A 12,224-nucleotide genomic window follows, 5' to 3' on the forward strand; every position below is an offset into this window, starting at 1 on the left:
TCTTTATTAAAAATAAATCAAATTGGTTTCTTATATTGCGCTTCATGCCGGACTCCAGCCTCTAAGCGAAGTACCAGCACTGGTTACTGAACCCGTGCTACTCATTGTAGACTTGTTTACAAGGCCAGAGCTTGCTCTGAGCTATAGATCAACTGCCAGGCACCTTCACTGCCCTATGTAGAGGATCCCCCAAACTGTGCAGTCCATCGCTGCCCCTGATTGAGACTCCCAGCCCTACAGTGCAGTGGAAACCCTCCCTGGTTCCTTGGGGAGTTCAACCCGACAGTGCCTGGTTACTTCTCAATGTGGAAACCCCCAGTGCAGGAAATAGGCCGGAGCAAGACAGAGCAGCGCTTTGGGTTTACTGCACAAAAAAATCACTTTAAAGTGGAAAAGGTTGCTTTAATGTGAGAGGCCACCGCTCAAAAAGAAACGCTACCTTGGCTCCCTGGCCTTATAGACTAAATAACCGTTTTAACAATTGCCAAACAATTAAATAAATAAACAATTTCCAGTCCCCGACAATTGAATAATTAAAGCATTTCAAATTCCTCCCTTCCTATCCCTTGCTCCCTTCCGTCTCCTTAAAATCCTCTCAACCTTCATTCCTGCCTTCTCCCCGAGGCCGAACCCCTCCTTCTTCAATACCTGTTCCCCCTCTTTGTACCCCCGGGGCAGCCCGTTTGTGCAAACAGCACTCCCCCCCCTTCCTTTACCGCGCTAGTACCCCATTGTGCTTCCCCCACCCCGCCTCCAAACGCCCATTTTCCCGGCACCAGAAAAACCCTCCCCTGAGGTGTTCTTTCTGCCCCACCTACCTAACCTTTCCTCTATGTCTAATTTGTATTATCCCCTTATCTCCCTAAATCACTGCTGTAACTGCAGCCCAGTTGAGGCCCAACCATCCGTTATCTCCCCTAATCCCCTGCCCCTTAACAATCTGATGGCCATAAATCCTTATCTGCAGCAACTCACCACTCCTCCATTCCTCCATCTGAAAAAGAAAGTTGTTATGAGTTTCTCTTCGCCATTGCCAAACCCCTCACCCCCTTGCTCCAGCCCTCGCTACAAATCTGATCCCAATGTCCAGAACTCTCTACTTTTACCACCTGTACTTTCCTTAAACCATTGCCCCCCCTTTTGCCTTCTTCTCGGCTAGGCCCATCCCGCAACCTTCCGGTGCCGTCCGCCAACCTCCTGAAAGCATCATTTCCCAACCCCTGCCCGCTCTCCCCCTGGGCCACCAAAGCTCTCCTCCTAACCCTCCAGCACTTGTGCTGCCACCTCAGCCGACCCGTCCCCGCACTGGAGACCACCCGTTTTCTCCCCCATATGTCTCCCCAAGACAATCCATCCTCACCGGGTACCACTCCTTACTCCCCTTATGGAAGCACCCAACAGCCCTTCCATCCTAATCACCTTTTCATTTGTGCATCCCTACCCACCTAATTCTAGATAAATGCACCTCCCTCAAATTGGGCCTCCTTCCTCTGTCCTCCATTTCCCCCCTCTGTTCTCTCTTGACCAACCCTCCCACACCTTATTTCCTTTTCCCATGTTTCCCAAACTGCACCAGGAGCCCTTATGCATCCCAGTCCATGCAGGCCCCCATCTCCTCAACCCCCCCACTGCACCAGAGGCCAACCTGCGCTCCGGTCCATGCAGACCATTACGCACCTTACGTCCATTTCACCATGTTTCCCACACTGCACCAGGGGTCCTCGTGCACCCCCGTCCATGCAGTCACATCACATTGCTTTCCCCTCCACTGCACCAGGGGCCACAAGCACCCCTGTCCATGCAGTCCAATCTATGTAACCTGCCCCTCCAGCACCTTACGTCTTTTTCACCATGTTTCTCCCACTGCACTGGGGGCCCTCATGCACCCCTGTCCATGCAGTCACCTCTCATCACTTCCCCTCCCACTGCACCAAGGGCCCAACGAGCGCCCCGTCCATGCAGTCCAATCTCCCTAACCTGCCAATTCGTGTTGCCTCTCGGCCCAATTATCCTTTTGAATGCCTCTCTTCTTCTGCTCATACCTCAAGCACCAGCTCTGATTTTGCCCCTTTTTGCCACCAAAATACTTCAAATAATCCAAGCTCAAACTTGCAATTCCCGAGACCGCACCTTCCTACCTCCTCCTGTGGTCTGTGTACGGAGTTCCCGCCCTATCGTGTGCCCTTTCCTCTACCCACATGCAAACCTAGGACACAACCGTACAATCAAAATTGTGATACCCTCTTCCCTTTCGGCAATCTCTCAGTATTATTTCCGTTCCGCTATCACCCTCTCTCGCCCCCCACTAGCCTGCTCACATTGTGCGGCAAGTGTGAGGACCTGGCCGCCACATCAAGCTCACTCCCTAGAAATGTCAACACCCCCACCGGTTCTTCGGTTATAACCTACTGCCCATGGCCCTCCCCATTCCTACCTTCATGTCTGACAAGAACTCCACGACAGCCGACATCCCTGTTCTCTGCCCGTCCCACTTAAAATCGTCCAGCTACTGCACCCTCTTACACACCCGAAGCTGTAAGAAAACCCACTACAACAACAGCTAAAGCGCACCCACGCACATGAACATATCCAGCCCTTGGGCAACACTATGTCCACATAATTTTGGTGTTTAAACTGCATCCACACCCCTCCCCCTTTGACCTTGCTAACTCACTTAAAGCCCTCACAAAATCATTCCCCCAAAAATGTTGGCCACTTCCCAGTCTGGGGAAACTGAGCCCCTCATTCATCCCACAACTCTAACTGGAGTATGGACCTTCCCCCCAACTCTTTGCCCTATTCCCCGCCCTCTCCCTCTATCCCCTGATTGAAAACATTGCGTAATCGGATTCCGCCCTGCGCATCCGCTGCACTCGTGCTGAACTTTCCCACTGCCCTTGTGCACCCTCTGTTATTGAAAGCCCAACATGCTGCTGAGTGCTGATCCCGCCTCCTCCCCCCTCCCCTTCTGGGATGGGGCGACAATGAAAGGGCCGGTAAGGCACGGGTAACACGCTCGCTGTATTCAGTTTTGGTGCTGGCTGCGTGGGCGCCTTCCACTGCAGACAGAGATCCATGTCAATCTCTCCCCACACTGCCTGGCTGTCCTCCGCCATTCTTGCCCTAAACTCCTCATCATATCTTACATGCAAATGCCTTCCTTATTACATCCATGTATTTCAATAAGGCTGCACATCTCTCAGGAAACTTCTAAAAGTAAAGACTTGGATATAGGATGAAAGCTGACATCCAGTTATCAGTTGTAACTGGCAACTTAGGTCTTGTGGCCAACTCCCTCTCTTCCTCCTTGGACCCTTCCTTCACCTTTACCTCCCTGTGTAGAAGTTTAAAAATGTCCACAAATTCCCCTGCCCATATCTTTTCTCTTGTTGACCCCATCAAATGTGCCCCAACAGTTCTGTAATGACGATGTAAGGCATTATTTTGTCTTTCCCAGTACCTTCTGCAGTCTTTTCTTTCGTAACGTCCACTACCCCTTGCACCACGGGCCCCGCCACCTTATCCGTTTGCACTTCCACCGAGGATACACATTTTCCGTCTCCCCTCTCCCTCCTTGCGCCCTGCACCCCAGCTCCCTCCATACCTGTCCCCCACCTTGTGCCCGGCCTGTGCAATGCCACCGACCATTCCTGTTCCTGCTCACCTCTTTCTGCCCTGCCGTCACCGAGCTGCAGCATCCTGGCCTCCACTCCGACACTCCTCGTCTCTTTTCTCACTGGGCTCCTGCTTCAGGGACAAAAATTATCTGCAGACTCTCCCAGCCCATTCCCTCTCTGCCCTCTTGCACTTCTACCCCCAAAACTAACCTTCCCCTTCAAACCTTAAAGGGATGGTCTAGTAAAAATTTTTATTTAAAAAATAGATAGGCCACATAAAAAAAAAATACTAGCATCCTCCGTTTTAAAACTTCCTATGTAAAATTTTGAGCTATTCAAGCTGAAAATTCGAAAAAGCAAGCACAGGGGCGCAGCCATTTTGTGAAATGGAGGCCCTCCTGTGCTGGCTTTTGCTTTTGCGGCACTAATGAAGGAAAAGCCAGCCAGCTGTAGTAAACAAAGTCTACCGCTGGGTGGCTTTCCCTTCATTAGTGCCGGGACTCGGAGGACGCGGACCGGAGACCAGAGCAGGAAAGCTGCAGCTGGATCTCGGTAAGTGCTATTTATTTTTTTTACAAAAAATAAGCACTAGCTGCGTTTTTTTTTCTAAGTTTTCCGGGCTGGAGGAGCCCGGAAAACTTAGAAATAAAACCGCAGCTTTAAAAACGTTGTATTTATGTTTGTGGTCGCTTTTGAAGCGACTGCAAACATAAATACAACGTTATTGTGTTGGAAAACGCTGCGGTTTTTCTTTCCAAGTTTCTCAGGCTTCTCCGGCTCGGAGGAGCCTGAGAAACTTGATAAGAAAAACCGCAGCGTTTTCCAACACAACCGCGTTGTGTATGGTAAAGCAGATTCAGGCAGACACAACGCGGCATTGCGGAAAACAACCGCGTTGTGTCTGCCTGCATTTGCTTTTCCATTTGGGGCTCTCGGGCTCCCCACGGGGAGCCGAGAGCCCCAAATGGAAAAGCAGATGTAGGCAGACACAACGCGGCATTGCGGAAAACAACCGCGTTGTGTCGGCCTGAATCTGCTTTTCCATTTGGGGCTCTCGGGCTCCGCGTTGTTTCTGCCTGAATCTGCTTTCTCATTTGGGGCTCTCGGGCTCCCCATGGGGAGCCCGAGAGCCCCAAATGGAAAAGCAGATTCAGGCAGACACAACGCGGCATTGTGGAAAACAACCGCGTTGTGTCTGCCTGAATCTGCTTTTCCATTTGGGGCTCTCGGGCTCCCCACAGGGAGCCCGAGAGCCCCAAATGGAAAAGCAGGTTCAGGCAGACACAACGCGGCATTGCGGAAAACAACCGCGTTGTGTCTGCCTGAATCTGCTTTCCCATTTGGGGCTCTCGGGTTCCGCGTTGTTTCTGCCTGAATCTGCTTTCTCATTTGGGGCTCTCGGGCTCCCCATGGGGAGCCCGAGAGCCCCAAATGGGAAAGCAGATTTAGGCAGACAACGCAGCATTTAGCATTTCCCATTTGGGGCTCTCGGGCTCCCCACGGGGAGCCTGAGAGCCCCAAATGGGAAATCAGCTGCAGGTAGAAACATTACGGGGCATGTAAACATAACCCCGTGTGTTTCTGCCTGCTGTGGCTTTCACTTTGGGTCTCCGGTGTTCCCCTGGGAGCACCGGAGACCCAAAGTGATAGCCACAGCAGGCAGAAACACACGCGGTTGTGTTGTATTTATGTTTGCGGTCGCTTCAAAAGCGACCGCAAATATAAATACAACGTTTTTAAAGCTGCGGTTTTATTTCTAAATTTTCCGGGCTCCTCCAGCCCGGAAAACTTAGAAAAAAAAACGCAGCTAGTGCTTATTTTTTGTAAAAAAAATAAATAGCACTTACCGAGATTCAGCTGCAGCTTTCCTGCTCTGGTCTCCGGTCCGCGTCCTCCGAGTCCCGGCACTAATGAAGGGAAAGCCACCCAGCGGTAGACTTTGTTTACTACAGCTGGCTGGCTTTTCCTTCATTAGTGCCGTAAAAGCAAAAGCCAGCACAGGAGGGCCTCCATTTCACAAAATGGCTGAGCCCCTATGCTTGCTTTTTCGAATTTTGAGCTTGAATAGCTCAAAATTTTACATAGGATGTTTTAAAACGGAGGATGCTAGTATTTTTTTTTCATGTGGCCTATCTATTTTTTAAATAAACATTTTTACTAGACCATCCCTTTAAACCCCTTCTCACCCTTTCCCTTGCCGTAAACCATTATGCTCTTCTTCCTCCCATTGTTCAACATTCTCTTCCTGCCAATCATAATCCCCAATGCGATAACATTGTTGGTGCAAGCTCCCGCTTGGGCCGGCAGCTCCTCTTCGGGTGAGCCCGGGGTGTAACCCTGCCGCTCCTTCGACGTCTTTTTGGCAGGCCGGGCCAACCCCCGTCTGCTCTTCTCTTCTACGGCGAGGGGTTCTCTCCTCCACCCTCTGCTCCTCCATGCTAGGGGCCGTGCTGCGCTCTCTAGTCTGTTCCCCGCGTCCTCCAAGAGGAGCCATTCTCAAGCCCTCTCCTACTGCCCTTTCAGGAACCACGGGGGCCATACTCTGCCCTCCGTCTGTAATCCTCCTAAGCGGGGATGTCGTTCCGCACCTTCCCCTGTCTACCCTAACCGACGGGGACCGCTCCTTCCTCTCCCACCTGCACTCTTTTGCAGGTATTTCCCCCCTCAGACGCCCCTGCCTTCGCCCCTAGCCTGCTTCCTGCCCACCTCTGGTCCCACTCCACTAGATGCCTCCACCAGGTCTTCGACTCCCAGCCCACTACCCAAACCCTCACCTACCCCCCTAAACCCCAGAACGCTCTTCTAGGATCCTCCCTCCTACTCCTTCTAACCCCTTTTTCCCATACTCCTTCCCTACCTGCAGAAGGGCTACAAGCCAACACTGTGGCGAGGGCCATATCCGCCGCTGCTCTATGCTGGGGCCTACCCTCCCCGGCACCTTTTTCCCCCGTAACTCCACCTACTGCCCCCTCCAGCTGGGCTTTGGTTGCCCTGCTAATAATGTCCACCAGGCCCTTACTCCCAGCTCTCCTTCCTGCCATCCTCGGCACATGAAATTTCTTAATTAGATGCTATTGCCCCTTGCCCCTTCCTCAATAAACTGGCACACCTGAGCCTTGCTGTTAACTCCCTGTGTGGCTTTGCCTGCAAATATCTGACTGCTGAGTGGGGGGCGGAGGTAGCAGTTTCAATTGACAACCCTATTGATTCCCCCTAATACCCACCACTTAAATCCTCTCCCGTATATGTCTATACCCACACTACAAGAACGATAATTAAAATCCACAATTATTATTTATTTATTTATTTATTTAATTTAAACTATGCCACCTACACTGTAATTGAGCCAGCCCAAGCGCTCCTTGCCCGGTAAATCTGACACCCCCAACATCTAAATTACTAAATTATCCCCCCAACTGCTGGGGTACCCCTGCTACTAAACGTGCCGTTGAAAACAAGGCTCACCCCCTGGTGACGCGATGCAGGCACCGCACCCCTGTGCCCCGTCAATGGTATACTGCCGAGCCAAATGCTCCCGGCTAATTCTCTAACAAGTGCGGCGCATTTAAGGCTCTGCACTGCCACCTCTGGCCCCACCCCACCACCACGCTGTAATGAACTCAGCGCCGGTCACCAGACCTCTTGCGCCCGACTTGTTGGGGTCCCGCTTTAACCCCAAGGGGGTGCAAAATATGCCCAGATGCGTCCCGCGTCCACCCTTCCCCTTCAATGACACTGCGAGGACCAGCAGTTGCACCCCCCTCCCAACGCCACTACCCGGTGTCGCTGAAAACTGTGACGGAGCGCCCTCCACACCCACTGACCCTCAGATACAAATCCACACCCTAACCAACAGGGCCAGCCACTGGGGAGCCGCTCCGCGGTAAGGTTGAGGGTGCCTTATCTACGGCACCCCGGCTATATTATTATTATTATTTTTTTAAACAATGTAACTTAATTCCTATGCCTACCCACCCACAACAACCGCACTAAACCTACCTCACCAAGAACAACCGCAAAGCTTATAGGCCCCACGCGGGGAAGGCTTGGGAGCACGGAACTAGGACAAATGCACGTCTCAACTGTCGCCTGTTTCTGAACCTTCCCTGCCCCCTATATATACACCTGGGCGCTCTGCATCGCTGGCCTGTGCTGTGCCCAAAATTACCCCAGGGGGGAAACGCTTTGCATTCCCCCCCAGGGCCCCTGTTCTGCAAACTCCACCCTGCAGACCCAGGGGGTACCAGACACAGCTCTCGTGCTTCTTCTGAAAGCAGAGAACTTGGTGGGCAGCTGCACAACCTATGCTTCAAGCCTGCATACAGAAACTGCAGAAGCCTCACATACAGTTTTACAACTGTTCAAACTGGTATATATGTCCTGCATTTTACAGATATCTCTTTATTGGGGTGAATATTGTGACCAATGAAAACAGAAGAGTCCATTATTCACTTAAAAGGTTTTCTTAATGAACCACCATGAGACATGTTATCATTTAAAATTGTGGACATTATGTTGTTCCCATAATGCTCTTTGCTTTTATGCAAATCGCCAGGAATGGAGTCTATATAGAGATAATGTATTGCGCAACCTAGGGGGTCACATCCCTTGGCACCGCCCCCTCCTTTGCAAAGCCCCAACCTCCTAAGAAGTAACGGTTCTCCCAATAAATGTTTATACATTTCCAGCACTGGGAACCCCACCTGTCTGCCGCACAGTCACTAACTACCCTTTGTGCAGGCTTACGCTGCCCACGGTCCAAAGTGTAGACTGGGAACCAAAGGTTGCCCTGGATATATTGTTCAATGTGACCCCATACAGCAGTGTGTGAGTGATCGCAGCAACCAAGACCAGCCCCTCTAAGTAGGGGTTGTGGGGATTCTCCCATAGGAAAAGTTGAAAAGATGGGTCCAAATGGTGAAGATTTCCACAAGTCCCTCTTCGGATTTGCGGCGTTCTGCGCAGTAGAGAAAGGGCATGCATTTGGAGTTGATCATCACGCAACAGTGGTTATATCCAAGTGTGTGACAGGCCAAGATCTCTTGGATGGAAGCCTGTGTTGCATATAAAGGAACCGCTTTTTCCTTCATTTGTTCTTATGTTTTTTCTATTTATTCTTTTTCAAATAGTTAAATAATTCATTTAGTTGTGTATGGAAACGTTCTTTCTCTGATTTGCTTTGTCTATGTCAAATCACCAACTTTGCAAAAAAATTGTTAATTCAATTTTTGCGCAAATAAATAAAATAAATAAATGAAGGCACTGCTTTAATCAAGATCATCAGTGTGTGGTTGTGCAAATCTTGAAAGTCATACAGAATTAGGACCTGCCTTGAAAAAGACCATCAATTGGTCAAAACACGTGTCGGCCGTGCATTACATATTATTTAATTGAATCTTTTGGTCTTGGGACTATTTGGTCTATCTGATTTTAAATCATGTGATGAAAAGTAGGATTAGGTCGGGGTGCAAGTGGCCAGTAGTTCTGTTTGCTCTATATACAAATGCAGAAGTGTCCAGGCTTGCGATGTCACTCATTCAGTGTGAGCGTCTTTTGTCTATTCAATGTCAGTGTGAGCTCCCTCCAGCTGTACCTTATCAGTGCTATATGACTGCAGTAGTGTGAGTTTCCTCCACCAGTGCCCTGTCAGTGCTATATGACTCCAGCAGTGTAATGTCAGTGCTATATGACTCCAGCAGTGTGAGCTTCCACCAGCAGTCCCCACTCAGTTATACATGGCTCTTCCACCAGTCCTGTCAGCGTTATATGACAACAGCAGTGGGAGTTTCTTCCAGCCGTGCCATGTCAGTGTTATATAATTCCAGCAGTGTGCGCTTTCTCCAGTAGTGCAGTGTTTTTGCTATTGGTATATGACTATAACAGTGTGAGCTTTCTTCAGAAATGCAATGTCAGTGCAAAATGACTCCAGCAGTGTGAGCTTTCTCCACCAGTGCCCCGTCAGTGCTATATGCCTCCAGCAGTGTAATGACTGTATGACTGAAGCAGTGTGTGATTCCTCAAACAGTGCACTACCAGCACTATATGACCCTGCAAATCGAGCTTCCTTCAGCAGGGCCCCGTCAGCTCTATATGACTGTTTGATCTAGGCCATGGGTAAGGCCTCCTCACCCTCTTGCAACTGACACTACTTTGTCGTGTCTGCTTTATAACATCCTATGACTCCTGTTTCTGGTAGAGTCCGTCTTGTTCCTACCATCCTTGTCTTTTTTTCATATTCTATGTTCTTCATTGTCTGTTTCTTTCTCTCCTGTGTGCGCCCTGAGGCCTTAGGGTTAGTGGCGCAATAAAAGAGCACAGATAGATAGATAGATAGATAGATAGATAGATAGATAGATAGATAGATAGATAGATAGATAGATATGTAAGATTCCTCCAGCAGTGCCTTGTCAGTGCTATATGACCCCAGCAGTGTGAGCTTCCTCTAGCAGTGGAGGGTTAGCACAGTATGACTGCAGCAGTGTGAGCTTCGACCGCAGCCCCCTCTCAGTGATACAGGGCTCATCCAGCAGTGCCCTGTCAGCGCTATATGACAACAGCAGTGTGAGTTTTTTCCAGCAGTGCCATGTCAATGTTAAATGATTCCAGCAGTGTACGCTTTCTCCGGTAGTGCATTGTTATTGCTATATGACTATAACAATATGGCTATAACAGTGTGAGCTTTCTTTAGCAGTGCAATGTCAGTGCAATATGACTCCAGCAGTGTGAGCTTCCTCCAGCAGTGGCCTGTCAGTGCTTTAGGAGCCCAGCAGTGTACACTTCTTTCCTGGTTGTGCCCATTCAGTGCCACGTGAGCCTGTTTGAGCTTCTTCCAAGAGTGTCCTGTCAAGGCTGTATTACCTGGCAATGTGAGCTTCCTCCAGCAGTCCCATCTTAGTGCTACCTTTCTCTTTCAGCACGGCCGTGTCAGCGCTATATGATTCCAGCAGTGTGAGTTTCTTGCAGCAGTGCCCTGTGGGTGCTATATGACTCCAGCAGTGTGAGTTTCTTCCGGCAGTGCCCTGTCAGTGCTATATGACTCCAGCAGTGTGAGCTTCCTCTAGCAGTGCCCTGTCAGTGCTATATGAATCCAACATTGTGAGCTTCCTCTGGCAGTGCCTATTAAGGTCTATATAACTCCCGCAGTGTGAGCTTCCTCCAGCAGTGCCCTGTCAGTGCTATATGACTTCAGCAGTGTGAGCTTCTTCCACCCGTGCCCAGTCGGTGCACTATGCCTCCAGCAATGTGAGCTTTCTCCACCCGTATACCCTGACACTGCTATATGAATCCCGCAGTATGAGCTTCCTCCACCCATGCCCTGTCAGTGCTATATGACTACAGCAGTGTGAGCTTCCTCCAACCGTGCCATGTCAGTGCTATATGACTCCACCCGTGCCCTGCCTGTGCTATATGACTCCAGCAGTGTGTGCTTCCTCCACCCGTGCCCTGTCAGTGTTATATGACTTAAGCAGTGTGAGCTTCCTCCGGTAATGCCCTCTCAGTGCTATATGACCCCAGCAGTGTGAGCTTCCTCTGGTAGTGTCCTCTCAGTGCTCTATGACCCCAGCAGTGTGAGCTTCCTCCACCCGTGCCCTGTCAGTGCTATATGACTCCAGCAGTGTGACCTTCCTCCAGCGGTGCCCTGTCAGTGCTATAGGAGCCCAGCAGTGTGCGCTTTTTCCTGGGCGTGCCCATGCATTGCTACGGAAATCTACCTGTGCCCTGAGTGTAGCCTGGGCATTTACCTGTTCTTCTTCGCCCACAGGCTGCTGCAGGGTGCCGCGCAGCCACAGTTCTCATGCAGTATGGAACTATCGCCAACTACTGCTGGCTGCTGGTGGAGGGCCTCTACTTGCACAACCTGCTGGTGTTGGCTGTCTTCTCCGAGAAGAGCTACTTCACAATCTATGTGTGCATTGGCTGGGGTGAGTATACAGAATTACGTAGCCATTGACTGGGGTGAATACAAAACATGATGTGCACTTTGGCTGGGGCGAATGTAGAACAGCATGTGTGCAATGCTTGGCGTGAGGACGGAACAATCTGTATTTCTTAGCGCATGTAGACCACTCCTTATGCATTGGCTGTGGTGACCACAGAATGCTATGCATGCATTGGCTGATATGCATGCATGGGCTGGGGTGAGCACAGAATGCTGTGCATGCATTGGCGGTAGTGAGTACAGAATGCAATGCATTGGCTGGGGTGAGTACAGAATGCTATGCATGCATTGGCGGTAGTGAGTACAGAATGCAATGCATTGGCTGGGGTGAGTACAGAATTTTATGCTTGCATTGGCTGGGTGAGTACAGAATGCTAGGCTTGCATTGGCTGGGGTGAGTACAGAATGCTATGCTTGCATTGGCTGGGGTGAGTACAGAATGCTATGTTTGCATTGGCTGTGGTGAGTACAGAATGCTATGCATGCATTGGCTGGGGTGAGTACAGAATGCTAGGCTTGCATTGGCTGGGATGAGTACAGCATGATATGCTTGCACTGGCTGTGGTGAGTAGCGAATGCTATGCATGCATTGGCTGGGTTGAGTACAGAATGCTATGCATGCATTGGCTGTGGTGATCACAGAATGCTATGCATGCATTGGCGGTGAT

At 50.3% G+C, this 12,224-nt stretch overlaps 1 protein-coding gene across 1 annotated transcript in view; it reads left to right on the plus strand.

Annotated features, from left to right (window-relative positions):
* GCGR (glucagon receptor) overlaps positions 1–12,224 on the plus strand; it is an 800,864-nt gene that overhangs the window by 565,391 nt on the left and 223,249 nt on the right. The window contains exon 8 of the mRNA XM_069655284.1: positions 11,380–11,539. Within this exon, the coding sequence (XP_069511385.1) occupies positions 11,380–11,539 (160 nt within the window). The remainder of the gene's footprint in view (positions 1–11,379; positions 11,540–12,224) is intronic.

This window comes from Ambystoma mexicanum, chromosome 3q, assembly GCF_040938575.1.
Source record: "Ambystoma mexicanum isolate Mex_15411 chromosome 3q, UKY_AmexF1_1, whole genome shotgun sequence".
Taxonomy (NCBI): domain Eukaryota; kingdom Metazoa; phylum Chordata; class Amphibia; order Caudata; family Ambystomatidae; genus Ambystoma; species Ambystoma mexicanum.